At 43.8% G+C, this 22,090-nt stretch overlaps 1 protein-coding gene across 2 annotated transcripts in view; it reads left to right on the top strand.

Moving 5' to 3' along the window:
• Positions 1–22,090, top strand: part of STAT6 (signal transducer and activator of transcription 6) — a 209,356-nt gene that overhangs the window by 105,921 nt on the left and 81,345 nt on the right. For both annotated transcript variants that reach the window (XM_029594879.1, XM_029594880.1), the window contains 2 exons: positions 8,799–8,882; positions 9,632–9,793. In XM_029594879.1, the coding sequence (XP_029450739.1) occupies positions 8,799–8,882; positions 9,632–9,793 (246 nt within the window). The remainder of the gene's footprint in view (positions 1–8,798; positions 8,883–9,631; positions 9,794–22,090) is intronic.

Below are 22,090 nucleotides of genomic sequence, written 5' to 3'. Positions count from 1 at the left end.
GATTTAGGCGAGCAGGGCTCTGAAAATCCGCCCCTTAATGTTTAGTATTTTATGAAATTCTGTCCATGTGCACTACACTGTGTCAGGCAAATTACTTGGTCAGCAAGGCCCTGTTTCCCAAAGACCAGGACCATCTTTAGCTAATTAATGTAAAAGCTTTCATGAACTGCTTTCCTGGGTGCATGACCTTCCAGAGTGGTGAATAACATGTCCAATCAAATTGCCTCCAAGATAATACTTAAAACCATATATAAATGTCTTACACTGGAAGCATAAAGAGGTCCATATTTAAAAGATTTGTCCAAGAACATTTTTGAGTTTCTTGGGCAAATCTTAGGTTTCAAATATTTTCCCCGTTCACCGTTTACATTTTGCTCAGTACCCGGATAGAAAAAGAGGCAGGAGTGGGGGAGAGGCTTCCCTTTAGCCGATTAGCACTGATAGCTTTATAAGGATGGTGCTCAGTTATCTGGGTAAGTCTGGTCATGTCGGAGGATTGTCCTAGATAACTTTATGTGAGTATCTTTCACTTAGCCGAGTACAGTCAGCAGAACGTGTGACCAGTTACATTCTGCTGAATATCTGAGTAAAGCTACCCGTATAACTTTCCCGCTACTCGGCTTACTCAATATGGACCTCTAAAATTAATTTAATGACATTGGGCAAAGCATGCCCAGTGTGCAGACTATTGTTTTTCCAAAGCCAGAATCGAAAGGCTGCCTCTGTTCACGTAAAGCCTGCCAAGAAACAACTGTTCTTACATAGAAACATAGAAATGACGGCAGAAGAAGACCAAATGGCCCATCCAGTCTGCCCAGCAAGCTTCCCTCATTTCTTCTCCCATACTTATCTGTTTCTCTTAGCTCTTGGTTCTAATTCCCTTCCACCCCCGCCATTAATGTAGAGAGCGGTGATGGAGCTGCATCCAAGTGAAATATCTAGCTTGATTAGTTAGAGGTAGTAGGGGTAGTAACCGCCGCAATAAGCAAGCTACACCCATGCTTATTTGTTTTTACCCAGATTATGTTATACAGCCCTTATTGGGTGTTTATCTTCTCCCCTGCCGTTGAAGCAGGGAGCTATGCTGGATATGTGTGAGGTATCAGTTTTTTTCTTCTCCCCTGCCGTTGAAGCAGAGAGCTATGCTGGATATGCATCGAAAGTGAAGTATCAGGCACATTTGGTTTGGGGTAGTAACCGCCGTAACAAGCCAGCTACTCCCCGCTTTGTGAGTGTGAATCCTTTTTTCTTCTCCCCTGCCGTTGAAGTTATGCTGGATATGCGTGAAGTATCAGTTTTTCTTTTCCCCTGCCGTTGAAGCAGAGAGCTATGCTGGAAATTCGTGATGTATCAGTCTTTCTCCCATGCCGTTGAAGCAGAGAGCCATGCTGGATATGCGTCGAGAGTGAAGTATCAGGTACATTTGGTTTGGGGTAGTAACCGCCGTAACAAGCCAGCTACTCCCCGCTTTGTGAGTGCGAACCCTTTTTTCTTCTCCCCTGCCGTTTAAGCAGAGAGCTCTGCTGGATGTGTGAAGTAACAGTTTTTCTTTTCCCCTGCTGTTGAAGCAGAGAACTATGCTGGATATGCATTGAAAGTGAAGTATAAGAATGGAGTGATCAAGCTAGTTGAAAGGCATCAGGAATAGAGGAAGGTGGAGGTAGTAATTTGGATATTTGGTTTGGGGTAGTAACCGCCGTAACAAGCCAGCTACTCCCGTCTTTGTGAGTGCAAATCCTTTTTTCCACATTTCCTCTTGCTGTTGAAGCTTAGAGTGATGTTGGAGTCACAGTAACCATGTGTATGTTTATTGAATAAGGGTATTGTCTCCAGGCAGTAGCCATCATTCTGGCGAGTCACCCACTCTTCATTGGCGGCCTCTTGACTTTATGGATCCACAGTGTTTATCCCACGCCCCTTTGAAGTCCTTCACAGTTCTGGTCTTCACCACTTCCTCCGGAAGGGCATTCCAGGCATCCACCACCCTCTCCGTGAAGAAATACTTCCTGACATTGGTTCTGAATCTTCCTCCCTGGAGCTTCAAATCGTGACCCCTGGTTCTGCTGATTTTTTTCTTATGGTAAAGGTTTGTTGTTGCCTTTGGATCATTAAAACCTTTCAAGTATCTGAAAGTCTGTATCATATCACCTCTGCTCCTCCTTTCCTCCAGGGTGTACATATTTAGATTCTTCAATCTCTCCTCGTACGTCATGCGATGAAGATCCTCCACCTTCCTGGTCGCCCTTCTCTGTACCGCTTCCATCTTGTCTTTGTCTTTTTGTAGATACGGTCTCCAGAACTGAACACAGTACTCCAGGTGAGGCCTCACCAAGGACCTGTACAAGGGAATAATCACTTCCCTTTTCTTACTCGATATTCCTCTCTCTATGCAGCCCAGCATTCTTCTGGCTTTTGCTATCGCCTTGTCGCATTGTTTCGCAGTTTACTGCTAAACTGGTCTCAGACTGTACAAACCCCTGTCAACCCTGGGACCCATTAATTTCTTCTTGCCCGCCCGCATTTCCAGCCCAGAAACAGCCATGTCTTGACCTTCTTCCCGAAGGCGAGATAATTTGTTTCTCTGAAGGCAAGATATGCTAGTGATGGTGCAACCAAGGAGTAGGCCCGTGATCTGCATCATATCAGGAGCATCTTTTGCAGATGAGGAATTTTTAGTAATGCACCCTGACTAGACCAGAGGGTTAGGAAGCAAGCCAGAGCTTGCTCCTGTCTGGTGGTCCCTTGGCGCGGCAATGGCCGTCATCAGCGGCGACTTCTTCTGTTGGCAGCGTGGCAGGATGCACACTCTGTCGTGGCTCCTCCCCCTCAGCGCATCTGGCATCCCTGCCGGAAGTTCCCACGCTGAGAGCGGGAACTTGGGGATTTAATCACTGCATCTTCAGCACCTTCCTGCCTCGGCAACAGGCTGGCTCGTGCTGGTGCTTTGTGGTGCGTCTTTTCGTGTTTGCTTCGGCTTGGACCTTGGATTGGATTGTCTGCTGCTTGCCTCTGGTAGCCCTTGCAGGATCCAGGACTGCTCAGGTGTCGAACTCTGTCGCTTCCCTTCAGAACCTGGTCAGCCTTCAGATTTAAGATAAGACTGTTACTCTATTCTATTGGGATCCACATATCAAAACACAGAGTTTGCAACCGGGAGTACACCACTGTAGCTTTCTTGCTAAATAAGAGGGACCAGTTCCCATAGAACCTGAAAAGCCAGAGTCTAGAGTTTAAATTTAGCCCTTTCCACAACTGGAAGCCACTGTAGCTACTGAAGCACAAAGCTTGCACTTGCATGATGTGAGCTCCTGGTTGCCGTTCCTGGTTGGTAATTCATCGTTTACATAACCACTATCGCCTGGCTTATCTAACTGCATTGTGCAACAATCGCTTATCTTCCTTTGAGGCGATATGGGGTCCTTTCGAATCATGGCTTCACTCTCTTTTTTTTTTTTTTTTTATTTGTTTATTCAATTTTACATTTTATACACAAAGAATCCTTTGCATTCAATCAAGAGGAATATTCAAAAGAAAAGTGTTACACCAAATAAATTGTAATAATACAACTATTTTTAAACTGAAATGTTTATCCCCAATTTTTCTAGGTAATAATGGGAAATAGGAACAGAAGAAAAGAAAAAATAGAAAAAGGAGAGAAGGAAGATTTAAACCAATACTCTCTTATCAACCCATTCCTTTATAAATTAGAACCAGATCTTTTAGGTTATAGGGGTTTCCTTTCTAGCATCTATGAAGCCCCTTAACTGTTCTGGATTAAAGAAAATATATGTGTTCCCAGAGTATTTTACTACGCATCTTGCAGGATAACGCAAAAGAAAATTTGCACCAAGAGATATAACTTCAGGGCGCATTGTTATAAAGGATTTTCTGCGTAGTTGTGTAACCCTGGAAAGATCAGGGAAAATACGGATCAATCCACCCAAATATGTTATATTAATTGCTTTAAAGTAATGTTTCATAATTAGGGCTCTGTCGAACTCTGAAAACAGAGAAACAAAGAGTACAGTTCTTTCACATATCTCTAGTCCAGAGCTTTCCAAATATTCAGATAGATTATTAAAATTCCCAATATCCCCTACTGGGGATATCTGTATTTGACTCTGTCTTTGTCTTAAAAATAAGATCTTTTTTACAGCTGGTATCTGCTCTTCTGGAATCTGTAGGATTTCTTTCAGATATCTCTTGAAAGTCAGTAATGGAATTTCCCCCACCACTTTTGGAAAGTTCAAAACCCTTAGGTTTAGTTGTCTGAGATAATTTTCCACAGATTCAAGCCGTCGTGTTAAGACTGCCTGGTCTTTCACACATACAGCATTGATATCCGACATTTGTTTTAAATCTGTTTTTACTTGCTGTAATTCTTGTGATTGTTCTGTTCCCCTCAGATGTAATTGCTTTTCGATAGAGTCCATTTTGAGTGAAATTTCCTCCGTTTTTTGGGTTTGCTCATTAAATGCCATGGTTAACCCCGCAACCAAATCCCAAAGGGACTCTATTGTGATTTCCGCCGGTCTTTTTACCTCTATGGGACCTCTTACTAGGCCACCCGATGCCTCCCCTCCACCCACAGCTGTTCTAGTTCTCTGCAACATATCCTCATTTTGGTACTCACTCCTTGCTGCAGTTTCAAGAGGGCTCGTGGCATCGGGTGATCCCTCCACATTCGCGGTACTTCCCGGGAGTCCGCCCAAAGAAATCGCTCCTGTAGCTCTTCGCACTGGCGACTCAACTTTCCCGGCTATACACGCTGAGGTAGCGTTCGGCGGTAATCGTGGTTCTGGGGGGGACAACGATATTTCCCCAAGCGGAGAGGGGACTCCTCTTCCCATACCGCTAGCGGGGCTCGTTGTTCCTGATGGAATGGGAGATGCATATTCGGTGATTACCCGCTGTCCTGCGGTTGGTGAGGGCTCAGGTAGGTAAACCCTCACCTTCCCCTTTCTTTTATGCGGCATTTAGGAGAAATTATTAAGAAAAGTCCAATATGAGAAAATGAAAGGCAGGAGCGTCAGAAAATGCATCAAGTCAGAGAGCCATTTTAAATCCTCTCCAATTCTTCAAATACTCAAAATTTTCAGTCTATAGCGACACGCGCCGGACGGCGACAAGCGCCGAGGGAGACCAGCTTTTATACTGCCAGTCCCCAGCTGATGACGTCGGCGTCGTCGACTCGTGGGCGGGGCTCCAGGGGCCGGGAAAACGCGTCTGCTCTACCCCTTCAGGAAGAAATCAAAACTCAGCTGGTTAGAAATTCTTTCACAGGTAAATATTTCCTCTGCTCCGTCCATCAAACGCCGAGGGAGACCAGCTTTTATACTGCCAGTCCCCAGCTGATGACGTCGGCGTCGTCGACTCGTGGGCGGGGCTCCAGGGGCCGGGAAAACGCGTCTCCTCTACCCCTTCAGGAAGAAATCAAAACTCAGCTGGTTAGAAATTCTTTCACAGGTAAATATTTCCTCTGCTCCGTCCCCATGACTTCACTCTCAAGATCTAGCTGCTTAATAAGGTACCCAATCCTTTTTGTCTTCTCATTTTGTTTGGTGTTTAATGGTGCCTGGGGAGGTGTTACCCATGTTAATGAGTTTCTTTTAAATGGTTCTATTGATGTAGTTTTGTATTTAATTATGAGCGCTCTGAGCAAGGATGCTTGTTTAATACTGTGTACTACGACTTTTTTACTTCTTCCTTTGGTATGTGTTGACTTGCTCTTGTTCTGCAGGGGGGTGGGTTGGGGAAATCTCTTGGGAAGAACAGATGTCTGTTTGCACGTATTAATACTTTTAATGTGTTTTTTTTTCTGTTACATCCAATAAAAATAGCCAATTAAAAAAAACTCTTTTCCTGTTTTGTTTTGTTTTTCTATTAGTTCTATATCTGGAAATATGTTCCTACGTGAGACTCAATATAAATTTATTTGCTTTGTTTCCCCAACATAGAGCTTTTCTGGCCAAAATGTGTGTCTGAAATGTTCCATTGTTCCTAGTACCTTGGATCACACATTCTGGTCATGCACTTAATCACTCAGTTTTTGGTACAGAATCAAGGTATATATGGCTGATATTGTAGGTTGTTGTCTTCCATGTGCTTCTCGCTTGATTTTGAAGACCACACTTTTTTTTTTTGGGGGGGGGAGGAGGTCACGCCTTTGGTTTAACCTGTCAGAGAAATGCTTTACCTACGTCAGCTGTTACGGAGAAAATGCATGCTAAATGGTCTCTGCCTCGACGTAAGGCAGGGTGCCTACAAATTTGGTTTCCTTACTTAGATGCTCTCCCACCTGAAGCACAGAGCTTGATTTGGGTTGACTGATTTTAATTTGTTGGGTTTATTTTCTTTGTTATTGTGCGATTTTCTTATTTATTGTCTGCTATACATGGATTTGCGCTTATGCCCATTTTGTTTTACAAACTGCAGAATGGGGAAGGTTTGGGGAATAATGGAGGGGAAGGGATGAGTGTGTTCATTTGTATGTATTTTGGTTTGGGGGTTTTATGTTTTGTATTGTGTGTAATTTGTAACTTTAAGAACATGCCATACTGGGTCAGACCAAGGGTCCAACAAGCCCAGCATCCTGTTTCCAGCAGTGGCCAATTGAGGCCTTAAGAACCTGGCAAGTACCCAAAAACTAAGTCTCTTCCATGTTACCATTGCTAGTAATAGCAGTGGCTATTTTCTAAGTCAACTTAATTAATAGCAGGTAATGGACTTTTCCTCCAAGAACTTATCCAATCCTTTTTTAAACACAGCTATACTAACTGCACTAACCACATCCTCTGGCAACAAATTCCAGAGTTTAATTGTGCATTGAGTAAAAAAGAACTTTCTCCAATTAGTTTTAAATGTGCCCCATGCTAACTTCATGGAGTGCCCCCTAGTCTTTCTACTATCCGAAAGAGTAAATAACCAATTCACATCTACCCGTTCTAGACCTCTCATGATTTTAAACACCTCTATCATATCCCCCCTCAGCCGTCTCTTCTCCAAGCTGAAAAGTCCTAACCTCTTTAGTCTTTCCTCACAGGGGAGCTGTTCCATTCCCCTTATTTTGGTAGCCCTTCTCTGTACTTTCTCCATCGCAATTATATCTTTTTTGAAATGCAGCGACCAGAATTGTACACAGTATTCAAGGTGCGGTCTCACCATGGAGCGATACAGAGGCATTATGACATTTTCCGTTTTATTCACCATTGCCTTTCTAATAATTCCCAACATTCTGTTTGCTTTTTTGACTGCCGCAGCACACTGAACCGATGATTTCAATGTGTTATTCACTATGATGCCTAGATCTCTTTCTTGGGTTGTAGCATTGTGTAACTATAGCATGGGTTATTTTTCCCTATATGCATCACCTTGCAATTGTCCACATTAAATTTCATCTGCCATTTGGATGCCCAATTTCCCAGTCTCACAAGGTCTTCCTGCAATTTATCGCAATCTGCTTGCCATTTAACTACTCTGAACAATTTTGTATCATCTGCAAATTTGATTATCTCACTCGTCGTATTTCTTTCCAGATCATTTATAAATATATTGAAAAGTAAGGGTCCCAATACAGATCCCTGAGGTACTCCACTGCCCACTCCCTTCCACTGAGAAAATTGTCCATTTAATCCTACTCTCTGTTTCCTGTCTGTTAGCCAGTTTGTAATCCACAAAAGGACATCACCACCTATCCCATGACATTTTACTTTTCCTAGAAGCCTCTCATGAGGGACTTTGTCAAACGCCTTCTGAAAATCCAAGTTCACTACATCTACCGGTTCATCTTTATCCATATGTTTGTTAACTCCTTCAAAAAAGTGAAGCAGATTTGTGAGGCAAGACTTGCCTTGGGTAAAGCCATGCTGACTTTGTTCCATTAAACCATGTCTTTCTATATGTTCTGTGATTTTGATGTTTAGTACACTTTCCACTATTTTTCCTGGCACTGAAGTCAGGCTAACCGGTCTGTAGTTTTCCGGATCGCCCCTGGAGCCCTTTTTAAATATTGGGGTTACATTAGCTATCCTCCAGTCTTCAGGTACAATGGATGATTTTAATGATAGGTTACACATTTTTATTAATAGGTCTGAAATTTCATTTTTTAGTTCTTTCAGAACTCTGGGGTGTATACCATCCGGTTCAGGTGATTTACTACTCTTCAGTTTGTCAATCAGGTCTACCACATCTTCTAGGTTCACCGTGATTTGATTCAGTCCATCTGAATCATTGCCCATGAAAACCTTCTCTGATATGGGTACCTCCCCAACATCCTCTTCAGTAAACAACGAAGCAAAGAAATCATTTAATCTTTCTGCGATGGCCTTATCTTCTCTAAGTGCCCCTTTAACTCCTCGATCATCTAAAGGTCCATGGGGGCAATTTTCAAAACCCCATGGGAGTTTCCCTTTGAAAATGATAGCCGCAGCTGGGGAAAAGTACTTGTGAAGATTTAAAAATCAAATATCTGTGCATACTTTAACTCCCCCACCCGCAGGCAAAGGTACATGCATTGTGAAACAGCATACATGATTTTAGGTGCAGTAAGGTCAGGTAATTGTTGAAAGCCCATGTTTTTAATGCAGGTAAATACGAGTGTACTAGCATAAAACATTTTTTTTAAATTGGCCTTTCCAGCCTCTCAGTGCTCAGAAAATAAGAATTTAAGCTGTTTGGTTCAGGGATTTTATAACCATATAGATGATCTAGTCTAGTGCATTGCTTGTTGATGGCTCGTATTAAAATCTCTAAAAAGTGTGTGTAGGATCCTTAGCTACTTGCTTTTGCTTGTACTGCAGATCGCGGGCAGGAGGCATCCCCTGAAGTTGGTGGAGGTCTTCACATCTATCCTGGAGGGAGAGAAGAGGGTGATCTTGAAACAGGTATTATATTTTTATGTTTCCTCTCCCTACCCCCAACCTGAGAGCTGCTGGAAGGTTTGCAGCTGGGAACACAAACCATTTTATATTAACCTCTCTGTGCTCCAGCAGTGTTGAAGCAGAGCTGCCATGGGACCTTCTTGCTGGAAGGGAGACTTTTGGATCAATCTTTCATTTTGGACTTTCCATCCCAGTGCAGTGTGGTATTTGTTGTCCCTGCTTCTTTCATTGTGAAATCAGAGCCGCATGGCCAAGACTGCATCCAGACAGGAAGCAGATGTCAAGCCAGACCTTGCAGCTGTGTTGAAGGGCCAGATGCCTTGTATAAGTTCCAGGGTTTTTTTTTATATTGATAAAGAACACCTTTATACAAAATGAATATGTCCAGAAAAAAAACCCAATACGTGAATGAATATGTTGCATGATCAGAACTGTAGATGAAGGGGTCTCTGTACCCTATAGATACACATACATACTGCCCACACTTTACAAGAGTGAGATGGGTGTCTTGTGTAAATGGATTTCTCTAGGAGGCAGGTCTGCCTTATGATGATTAGAAAGAAGCAGTCCTGTAATCACGTTTGTTTCTTGGCTGTCCCCCATCCTTCCCTTTGCCTTTAATCTCTCTACAGGGCCGGCATATGCTGCTGGACTCTGTCCCAAACTGTAACTAATTTATAATGAAGGCATCAAAAAAGTTATAATGATCTTTTTTCTTTATCTTCCTCTCAACCCCCCTCTTGTCCATACAGTTTAATCGCTTGCCAACGAGTTTCTACCAGAAGCAGGAGGAGATTAAATTCAACCTGGCCATCCAGAGACTGCGTTATAAACTTGGCGAAATCCGCACGACGGAAGAGAGCCTGAGGCAGGCCAAGGAAAACACATCAATCCATGAAGGGACGCTGAAAGGGGCAAGTGGAACCCTGAGGATGTCTTATTAAGGGATGGTGGGGAGCTGAAGGATGTATGGAAAAGGATCATAGATTGGGATAGGCTAGGAAAAAAAAATGTTTTAATTTTCTTACTGGGAGGCGTTTTCCACAAATTTAGTTTTGTTTAATGTTTATTTTGTTTTTTTAAATTTCCAAAAACAAAATAAAACATTAAAAAAAAACCACAACAAAAAATGGCCTTAAAAAAAGAAATGGGGCATCTCTACAACCATCCCTTCCACCTGTAAAAAAAAAAAGGCCGGGTCCAGAATCCTCCCTGGTCCCCACTTACCTGGTCCGAGGGGATACAATGACGAGGGCTAGGCCCTGGGAGGGATGGTTGAGATGTCGAGCCTATCCTAAAACCAGGCCCAAAGCTGGGACCCAGCACAGAGCCCAGTCCAACACCAGGGCTTCAGCTAAGGCCTGACGCAGGGACCTAGCCCAGAGGCTGATGCCTTGGCCCAGGCCCAGACCTGGAAACTGGAGACCAGGCTGCAGAGCTCCTCTTCTTTCTTCTTCTCTTCTATTCTTGTCCATTTGAGGATGTGCTGGAATAACTTTTGATTTATAGTGGTTTAAATTAACTCACAATGAAGTGTGGAACGAGGGCAAACACACTAATATGAACACAATCCAACAGGTGTGTAGCAAAAACAAATCAGAAAAAACAATTTAAACAGGAAAAGTTCAATAATTCCAAAATGCCAAATCTTTATTGAAATTGTTGGATTGAGTTTAAATGAACTGCCATACAACAAAATGGCACCCTCTGCTGAGGAAGAAGATGTCAGAGTTGTCAGAGTTAAGTGTCTTTTTAAGAAGAGAGGAAGAAATAAGACCATCTCCAGGGCTGGGCCTATGCCAAGGCCGAGGCTCCAGCACCAGGCCTGGGCTGGGTTCCAGCCTGGAACCTGGGCCTAGCCTGAAGCCCTGGCATCAGGACCAGTTTTTCAGGCCAGGCCTAGGCATCAGAGCTGGGCCACAGCATTAGAGCCACGATGTATGCAGCAAGTGGGGGCCAGGAAGTTTCACAACCCCAGCAAAACTTTTCTGGACTTATGTCTTTATTCAGGTCTCAGCCAAGGCCCTGGTGTCAGGCTGACATAGGGGCCAAGGCTATGGCCCCTATGTCCGGCCTAGGCCCATGCCTAGACAAAGCCCCGGTTTCAGGCTTGGGCTTAGACCAAAGCACCGGCATCATACTTGGGGGTATACCATGGCCCCTACTTTGGTCTTTGGCCTATCCCTAGGCGAGGCCCCTCCCTAGGCCCAAAAGGTGACTTTTTTGTTTTTCAAAACGAAATGCAAAAACCGATGAAAACTTGTCGGATTTTCAATCATTTCGCTTTGAAAATGAAATGAAACAAAGTAGTATATATTGTTATTTCCTATTTCATTTCCAATGAATGCACATCCCTAGTCATAGAATGCAGGTTATCTTGAGAAGCTCAGCTATAAGGCAAGGTGAACAGATGGCACTAGGTCATAAGGGCCGGGCTGAGCCAGTCCTCTGTTTGTCCCCAGCGTATATATGGACTTCTGGAACAAGGGATTCATGACAGAGGCTCTGAGGGGCAGTGTCCCTGTAAGCCATATGTGTGTTTGTGTACATGTAGGTTGTGAAACAAGTGCACAGAGGAAAACAGCACAACAAGAAAAGGAAGATTAGAAGGGTGTTTCAAAGATACTACGCCTGAATTTGTACACACATTGCACACAAGAAGTTTCCTGCACTTACACAGCTCACAAAACAATTAGAGGGAACATTGCTGAGGAGATAGACTGGGGAGGATCATCAGGGAATATGTTTCCATGGAAAGGGTGGCGGTGGCGACTTATTGGTAACAGAGTGGACATGGTATAAGCACAGAGGATCCTTGGTTGCTAAAAGTGGGGAGAGCAGAGAACGAAGAAATTGAATATGAAATGCAGGCATCCATGTGGCCGGGTTATGTGCAGGCTGTGATTGTAGAATTGACTGGCAGCTGGGTCTGTCTGGCAGACTGCTAGTTCTATAATATCTAGAAGTAGTAATAGAAATACAGACACTCACATAGCCGGGGATTGTCTGGCAGGCTCTGCAGGGGACCTGGAGGCTGAATGTTCATAGTTGTTTAGATTATTACAGAACCCTCTGTTTAAGCAATGGGAAAGATGAGGTACTGGAAGGAGCTAAGACAGGATCCTTGGCAGTATAAACAAGAATGACTAGGTAGGCTGGATGGGCCAGATGGTTCTTTTATTGCCACTATTTCTGCCACCAGTTTTCAAAAAACCTTAAAACAGTTACGTTATCTGGCTAACTTTAGCCAGGTAAGTTATCGCAGATATTTAGTAGGCTGAATGTCCTGCTGAATATCCTTGAATCAAGTTATCCGGCTGCCTCTAGCCAGATAACTTTAAAACCTAACTGGCTGAAGGGGTCACGTGATGCGGTAGCCTGGTGAGTCGCGTTCACTAGAGCTCCGGATGCTAGTCCTCCTAAATCTGCCGATCCAGAGTGACAAACCTTAAAAAATTGCATCTTGGAGGAGAGCCAGCAAAGAGGCACAGACCCAGCACAAATATCAACTGTCTGCAATGGAGAGGTGATGTCCGCGAAGCCGCCCCAAAAGGAGAAAGAAAAGGCTAAACCTGGCGGTGCAGATTCTAAAATGGGCGGCAGGAGAGCTTTCTGACGGTGCGGGCCTCGATGAAGCGGCGATTTCCTGGCTGACTGCTGCAGTGATGGCAGCGTTGGAACATAAATTTGAAGGTATTGCAGAGAACCTTTTCGGCTGTCAAGGAATCTTTAGGGGATATTGGCCGACGTATAGAGATTGCAGAGGGCAGGATCGCGGCAGTGGAGGAGGACCAGCAAGCCCTCGTGGCCAGGGTATCTGCTTTAGAGAGTGAAGTGAAAACAACTGAAATTAAACTGGAAGACCTGGAAAATAGGGCAAGGAAAAATAACTTGAAATTCATGGGTCTACCAGAGGATAAGCAGGAGGAACTGCAAAATATTTTGGAGACTTGGCTCCCTGGAGCTTTGAAATTGGAGGCCTTGGAAGGGAAGTTGGCTATTGAGCATGCCCACTGGCTAGGCCCAAGGAGGGAAACAGACGCCCACGCCTAGTGATTGCCTGGTTCCTGAATTGGGCACAATGGTCGGCCGTACTCTCTGCTTATTGAAAAAGCAGGGAATTGAGATACAATGATCACAAAATTGTGATCTTTCAAGATTTTTCAGCAGCAGTGGCAGAGAAACGGAGGCTTTTTTCTACTACCTGCAACAATCTCTATAACAAAAACATCCATTTTGCGCTTCAATTTCCAGCACTTTTGAAGGTGTGGCGTGAAGGCAAGGTGTACACGTTTGGCATCATGGCTGGGCAATAACGTGGGCCCTCAGTAACCATTCAAGATTTTGTCAGGCTATGGAACTCTTTCTCAGGAGTGGAAAATTGTCCCTAAATGATCAGCTGATGCAGTGTGAGGCACACTTGTTAAGTTGTGTGCCGTGTTTTGAACTGATCTCTACAGCGGTCTACTGCGGATGCCGATCACGGTTCTGTTGTAATATTTTACCTGCTTTGGGAATCTAAATATGTACTTTCTCTAACCTAAAGATGTTAAGACACTACTAGGAAGGAGGGTTAGCACCCGAGCGCATTAATTACTGACCTCTAGCCCAGATTTCCGGGCAGTTATATATAAATCACAAGGGGGATGGGGGCTCAATTTACTTCAGGCTACAATTCGGGGGAGGGTGGTGCAGGGTCGAGAGCTTTTGGTGCCGATAGAGACGGGGGACATCAGGGTGGAGGCACTGAGAAGGGGAAGACTGATGATCCAGGCTGGGAGATCATCGAGCCGCCTATGGCAAAGGAAAGTACATAGGTATACAACCCAGATGGCAACAGGATACAGTGAGAGATATATCTTGGAATGTGGGAGGTATAGGTACTCCAATCAAAAGGCAGAAGGTGGGAATTGCAGGAATACAGGAAAACCACTTGTCGGCTGGGGAAAGTCTTAAGCTGAAAAAGCAATGGGTAGGACAATGCTACTACACCCCTGCCCACGGTCGCAAGGCCGGTGTGGCTATTTTGATATTTAAAAATCTCAAGTTTTAATTTTTCCATCAATATTCTGATGACATGGGTAGATATCAAATTGTGGTGGGGAAGATACAGGGGCGGGAAGTTATGATATGCAATATATATATGCCCCAAATTCCATATACACATGCATATTTTCAGGGTTGCTTCCGGTACAAAGAGACCCTCTAATTTTGATGGGGGACTTCAACTGTGTTCATGAACATGGCCTTGATAGATCCAGTCCGACGATACCAATGCCGGACCTCACAGGAAAGGATATAGTTTACCTGTGTGCGAAATTACGCTTGCTGGATATCTGGCGGACATTAAATCCGACTGAAAGGGACTATACACATGTATCGAGGGCTCACTCTACCATGTCATGGATAGACTACATTTTAGTTTCAGAATCTCTATTTGATAGGGCGAGCCAAGTAAAAATTGGGCCGATTGAGATTTCAGATCATGCCCTGATTTGGGCGGATGTGGAAGTGAGAACGGGGAACACCCAGGCTCTTTTATGGTGCTTCCCGAGTCATATGATGGGAGATAGGAAATTTACAGAATTTTTACAGGGGAAATGGAGAGAATTCAAACTTAATAATGCGCAACATAAAATGGACCCATGGTTATACTGGGAGACCAGTAAAGCGGTCATGAGATTACTTCTTATATGATCGCGAAATCCAAGGCGATGTCTAAAAATATCCTAATGCTAGAAAAGAAACTTGCACAAGATAAAGCTAGGTTGGTGCAGCATATTATTAATGAGGCAAAATTAGCATATCAGTCTACCTTATATACTCTAAATTCCCTTCTACATGAAAGGGCGCAACAGATGCTACGTAAAGGGGCTCATAATCTATTCCGGTTTGGCAAAAAATTGGGTCGCTTGCTAGCTAATATGGTGCACCTGACCAGAGGGAAAATTATTATTGATAAACTGAAGAATGGGTCAGGAGAATTGTTGCATATGGGAGCAGACATCTGTGCGGAATTTCGCACTTTTTATGAGCGTTTATACACTGAGGACAGGACAGGGGGACCTCAACAAGAGGAAGAGTTTTTTATGGGCTTACGGCTCCCCCAAATCACTGAAGCAGAGTTGGTTCTTAAATATGCCAATTCGGATAGAAGAACTCATAGGGCCTATTAAGGGAAGTAGGTCTCACAAAGCTTCTGGTCCCGATGGCCTTAGTGCTGAATATTTCAAGTGCCTGCTTAATCAGGCCACAGGAGATCTCCTAAACTTTTACCAGGAAGCTCAACGAAGGGGTCAATTCCCAGGGGGGGTCACTAGGGCTTATATCACGGTACTCGAAAAGCCCGGTAAGGACCTATCATCGCAGTCGTCTTATCAACCTATATCCCTTTTAAATTTTGAAGCAAAATTATATGCTAAAATCCTGGCAGATAGACCATAATAACCTGGAACCAGGTCGGTTTCATCAAGGGTCGGTCTATTAGTACCAACTTGACTAAATTGTTAATAGCTATGGGAGAATGCAAAAAGCAAGACACAGCAGTGCTGATCGTCGGATTTGACTCTGAGAAAGCCTTTGACAGGGTGTCTTGGGACTATATGTTCTCCACATTAAAACGATATGGCTTCTCTGGAAATATTATCCACAATATTGCTATGTTTTATATAGAAGCCCCCACTCAGCGATCTTGGCTAATGGGCAGGTCTCTGAGGATTTTCAATTGCACCGGGGAACTAGGCAGGGGTGTCCCCTGTCCCCACTCCTTTACATTCTCACAATTGACCCCCTCCTTTGCAAGATAGAGGCTGATCCCCTAATAACGGGTTTTAAAGTGGGGTCGCGGGAATTTAAATTATCAGCATTTGCTGATGACGTCCTCGTCTTTTTAACCTCGCCTCAAAAATCGCTGGGGAGAGTTTTGCAGCATCAAGCACTGTTTGGCTTTTTTGCGGGCTTAAAAATAAATGTGGAGAAATCAGAGGCCATGGACTTGGGCGTGGCGGTAAAACAAGGTTGGGAAGGTATATTCCTGTTGAGGTGGATAGACTAGGAAATGCGATACTTAGGCATTCAATTGACCCGTGACATGGTTAAATTATATGAGGCTAATGTAGGACCCTTACTCAAAAACATGGATCACAAATTGAAAATCTGGAGTGCTTTGCCTCTGTCTCTTGACTGGAAAAATGTTCTTGCTGAAAATGATGGAGTTACCTCGCTGGTTCTGTTTTGCAGCAAGTTTCACTCTGGTTATTAAAAAGAGAGATTACCAAAATTAATAGTATGGTGCGCAAATACCTGTTGGATGGTCGGACAGCGAGACTAGCACTGAGGACCCTGCAATTGCCTAAAACTCAAGGGAGTTTGGGATGTCCTAATTGGAGGGACTATAATTTAGCATGCCTTTTGCGACATATTAAAGATTGAATGGACGGAACTGGAAGGTTCACCCCTCGTGTATTCCTTAGTGACTGGTTATACTCTTATACTCCCATAAACATGATGCAGATCCCATACTCCTCGGCCATGGTCCCATATCAAAGTCATTTGATAATTGCTTCGGGGAGACAGGCATGGCGCTATCTCTGCTTACATAAGCTGTGTCTGGGTAGCTGTCTCACACCCTTACTTACCCTGAGGGGCATCCCTCAAGTTCCGACAGGACTTGAGAACCAGGTGTTTCATCGATGGAGCTGTAAAGGATTAAAGGGGGTATATCAATTGTATGACCATAGGACGGGGGTAGTCCGCAGCTTTGGTGACGTCCAGGAACTACACAACATTACCCCGAAGGATTTCTTTGCTTTTCTGCAAGCTAGACATTACATTCAGGCTATGTTCGGGATGCAACCGGTGGGATGGGCTTTGGCAGTTTCTTACCCTGGGCCCTGGTAGGGCCAATTCCTGTTCTACATTTTCTAAAGCCTTACGTGACATCCCTGATCACTCTGCCCTTCGGGCCATTCAAAACAAGTGGGTAATGCTGGCAGATATTTATCTGTCACTAGATGATATTGTTAAGGTACTGGACGGCTGCTATCAGGTCTCTGAAAATATTACTATACAAGAGACAGGGTTCAAGATATTACATTGTATGTTTATGCCTAGAACTAGACTAAGATATGCTAAGATGTGCGATTCCGACCTTTGCCTGAAATGTCAAAAGGAGAGGGATTCCTACTTCCATAGTTTCTGGGAATGCGAACAACTGGTGATATTCTGGGAGGAGGTGTTGGATAGTTTGGGTCAAATGTTACACACACTGATCTCTCGTGATCCCAAATTCTGCCTCCTAAGACTTTTCAATGACTCTCATGCTGGACTTTTGACATACGAGCTTACATTCCTTGGCAAGGCATTACTTATTGCCCTACAAACGATTATGCAATTATGGATTACGACTGATCGACCGATGGGGGAAACACTGGCACTCTCGTCTGACTCACCTGCTACAGCTCGAATATATGACAGCAAGTTCAAGGTCATTGCAGGACAAGAACGTTTGTTTTGCCATATGGAATAAGTTTTGGAACTCGCTACCACGCTCCAAGCAGGACTTTATTCTTACTTATACAAACTATACATACCAGGACTCCACAATGGATACCTCCAAGGCCTAAAAGGAAGGAAAGACTTTGGGCCCTGCAGGGGGGAGGGAGCCTGGGGGGGATTCCAGTGCTGATGGGGGTCACAATTGCTGTTGACTGTTATTAATGTGTTCAGTTGCAATAAAACTTCAATAAAAAAAAAAAAAACCCTAACTGGCTGTCTTTGAATATTGCCAGTTAGGTTTAAAGTTGTCCAGCATCATGTGGCTGGATAACTTAAGTCTTAACTGGCTATTTTCAAAACATGTATCCGGTTAAGTGACACAAGTCTTTAAAAAAAAGAAATGAGGTACCGGGGCCTATCAGCTCGATCCCCAGTCCCTCACTCAATGTTGAAAAAATGTGCCTTGCCAGGCTGAGCCCCACCCGCAACCTCCTAAAACCATACCAAATTCTGTTTAAAAAAGAAAAGTTGGAGGGATTTCTGCCAGCTGCCCCCCTGCCTAGTTAAGGCAACTTCTGAAATCAGTGCTCCTCTTCTTCACCCCCCTATCCTCAACCCTGACCCTCCCAAATGAATCTCTGACGGCACTGCTGGCACTTAAGCTTCAGGCGCTGCTTCTATCAGAGCAACACTGGAGGCTGCCAGGATCGCAGAATACTGCACTCCCAGCCCAGAAAGGAGTTTTTCAAGGTACTGGGCGGATGGGGGGAGGGAGGAAAGGAGTGGGGAGGCATTGATTTTAGAATCAAATAGTGCTGTTGGCTTGACAATTTCACAAGTGCTGCCAAAGTGGTATTTATTTATTTTTAATTTTTATAGACCGAAGTTCTTGTAAGAACTACAAATCACTCCGGTTTACATAAAACGATGAACTGCCCAAAAGAGAAAGGGGCTTTACATGGAACCATAGAACAGTTGGAACAATATAACCAATGACAATTTAACATAGTAATAAATAAATATTATATATACAGTTAAACTATTTAACGTAGAAATAATGACATATTAAGGCTACAATAGAAATACAATAAAATTACGGTGAACTTTTGGATTCAGAGATTGTTGTACAGTTGCAAAGACATGATAATAAGACTTGGTGTGTTATTCATGATTTGGAGATAACTAGTATTTAGGAAGTCCTCCCGTCTAAGTAGCTTTGAGAGTTTGGGAAGGCTTGTTGGAAAAGCCAGGTCTTCAGTTTTTTTTTGAACTCTTGGTGGCTGGGTTCTAGTCTTAGATCTGGGGGGAGTGCGTTCCACTGGTGGGGGCCTGCTGAAGATAGTGCTCGTTTGCTCAACGATGATTTTACTTGGTATATACCTAATGATTAAAATAAAGGGGAAGAAAGGAAAAAAATTGTGGAATGACAACAGTGGAGTAAAATTACAGGTTACAGAAAGTACAGCATCGGGGACCCGTTTCAGGGTTTGGTGCCTGTCAGTATTGTCCCTGGTCAGGTTTCCTTTCTGCCCTGGTAGCAGGATACCATGCATTTTGCTTCTATAGTTGCCGTTTCTCCAATTTCCCCCAGGATTATACAGAGGTTTTCTGCTCATTCTTTTGTGGAAAGTCTTTGATTTTTCTTTTGTCAGTTTTGGGAAAGAGAGCTGTCTCTGATATTTTTGTATTGTGCAGAACACAGGAGGAAATGCAGTTCTGCTTCTCTTTCTCCAGTCTTGCATTGCATGCAGGAGTCTGGCTTCTTGGGGGTTTCCAGTTTGGTTTTTGTCTTCATCTTTCTGAGGTGTATATTCAGTAAGCTGGTGAGCGGACAAGTTATCTGGCCAAAATTAACTGGATGATTTATCCCAAATATTCAGCAAGATAATCAGTGGTATGTTTAAAGTTATCCGGCTTTCAGTAGCTGGGTAACCTGCACCTAATCAGATATCTTTAAAGATACCTGGTTAAGTGGTACTGTTAAATGTTAAAAAGTGCCTTATGGGCCTAGGGCTTGATTTCCACACCCCTCCCCAGTATGTCATAACTGGCCCTGCCAGGCAGAGCAATCTCCACCAACAACTGAAAATAAATTATATAATGGGTTGCAGATCAGCCCTTCCTTACCTTTTTTGTTGTTGTTGTTGTTTTAAAAGTTTCCTCCCACCCTATCTTCTCATCCTCTCCCCACCCGCAACCTCAGGAACATAAACCCCTGCTGGGAGTGATGTATCTCTTACCTCTCCTAGCGCTTCCGGTGCTGCTCTGACCGGAGAAGTGCTCGAAACGTAAGCTACCCGCACCTTATGCTTCCAGTACTTCCAGCGCTGCTGGGACAGCAGCAGTGCTGGAAGAGGTTACAAGTGAAAATCAATTAAGTTAGCTACTTAGGCCTGCCCTCGGAATGCCTTTTTTTTTTATCAGGCTAAGTTTATAGCCAGATAATGGCTTATCCAGCTATGATTTAGCCGACTAATTGGCCCAATATTTAAAAAGGTTGGCAGTTAGCTGGATAACTTGAGAGTCGTACGGCTGAATGGCTTTGAATAGGGACCTCTATATTTCTAGTCTCTGATCACTTATTCTATATTTGGTGAGGGTCTTCCTGGATATTTTTGTATTAATGACAGTGGTGAGGTATTCTGCTAGTCTGCAGTTTCTGTACAGGGATCTTTAGTGTTAAAGCTTACTCTATGCTTATGGCCAGGGACACAAGAACACTTAGACTCAGTAAAAGTATAATGTATTTTTATTAGTCAATATAAGTGTTCTCGGGAGATGCTGGATACTGGGTGCCCTTAGTCTTACAAACTGACCAGCATTTCCTTGTATACAGAAAGTGATCCTTGTTTTATAGATAACATTCAAATACAGGGTAGAAGGTTCTAGAGACTTGCATGACTGCCCAAAGGATCATTTACATAAGTTGTGATGTCAACTGCATGATTAAATCATTGCTAACTATCCCTGATTGGCTTCCCAGGATGTGTAGCCCATTTCCCATGACTTTCTTTGTTCTGGTTAAACTCTTACTGGTCAAGACAATCAACACGTAACCTCTCGCTCACCCACTCCAGCTTTTTACATCCTCCCCACTGAATCTCACCTCCAAGCCATTTTTGTAACCCCGATTGATTATCTGTCATTCCCTTCCTCTCCCTTTTTGTCACATATCCCCCCAGTTGATACTCTCACCCCTAGCTCCTCTTACATCCCTCCTCTCACCTTCCACAGCCAATCCCTCTCCCACTGACCCAACCCTCAAGCCCTTCTGTATCTGATCCCTCCCTTCAAACAGCCCCCATCCAAACATCCCCTTGACTAGGATCAGCAGCAACATTTCCTTTGGGCCTCAGGCGATAAGTGGATGGCAGCTCGTGGGAAGAGAGGGCAGACTGATGACAGGGGCAGCATTTTTCTCTTAGATAAGTTCAGTGATGGGAGATGATAGAGAAGAAGTGACAACCTGCACAGACCTGTGCACCCTCTGCCCACTCTTGCCCAATGGCTGGTCCAATGCCTGATGTTGAACTGCAACTGGCAGCAGCATTAGTAATGAAAGTCAGTACAGGATCTGTGAGCCAGTAAAAGCTCACAGGCCCTGCAGTGGCCCCAGTCCCTCCTCACACATGGTTTCCTGTTAAAATGGAAACTCATGCGAGAGCAGGACCAGAGAGTGCATGCTAGCTCAAAGATCCCATACTGATTTCCACTACTGCTGCTGGTGATGTCTGAAGAGGACTGCCCTTTGAGGCATTTATGACCCCAGCTGGAGGTTTGTGACCCACAGTTTGGGAAGCTCTGGTGTAAGGGAAACACCGCAATGGTCAGTAGGAAGATCTTGGCTGCCATGGTAGGTGGATAAGGGCATCACACCCACTAAAGCTTGTTCAAGCATATTCCAATGTTTCACAGACCTCTTCCTATGCATATCTACCAATGCTCTGAGTGAGGAAACAGCAAAATACCATATCAGATTGGGAATTCCTAAATTGCCCTGCAACTTGTGTTGAAATAGAGTTTACCGGGCAACCCTCAGTCAAATAAAATCAGAAATCTTTTTTTGCCAAGAGCGTAGGATAGGGAGAGTCATAAGTAAATAGAGATGGCGGATAAAGATATTCATTTTGACGATAGCTATACAGCCCAGCCAAGAAAAACTATCCCTATGCCACTTCTCTAGATCCATCAGTGGAATATACTTCAAGGCAATAAATCTGTTATACAAGGACCTATGAGAACCCCCAGGTATTTAAGTGAATGAGTGGCCCATTTAAAGGTAAACTGCTGCTTAATATTGTTAACCTCAGACTCTGTTAAATTAATATTCAAAATTTCAGATTTATAAAAGTTGACCTTGAAACATGAAACCCCACTGAAATTACCCAATTCAGCTACAATACCCACCAATGAAGAACAGGGATTAGTCACCATAAACAGGATGTCATCAACAAATAAAGATAACTTAAAGTGTAAATCCCCCAATCTAACCCCTGTAATCTGGGAGGACAAGCGTACTCTAGTAGTTAAAGGTTCCAAAAATAAGGTGAACAGCAATGGAGACAAGGGACAGCTCTGCCTCGTGCCTCTCCCTGCCCCAAAGCTGTCCCAGAGCTATTTATCTTGACTCTATCTCTCGGTAATTCATATAACTTCTCTATCCATTGAAGAAAAAAAGGCCCAAAGAGCATTTTCCCCAGTGTTTTAAATAAGGA

Source organism: Rhinatrema bivittatum, chromosome 3, assembly GCF_901001135.1.
Source record: "Rhinatrema bivittatum chromosome 3, aRhiBiv1.1, whole genome shotgun sequence".
Lineage (NCBI taxonomy): Eukaryota > Metazoa > Chordata > Amphibia > Gymnophiona > Rhinatrematidae > Rhinatrema > Rhinatrema bivittatum.
The sequence above is the reverse complement of the archived record's forward strand: the minus strand, read 5'-3'. Positions and strand labels throughout refer to the sequence as shown.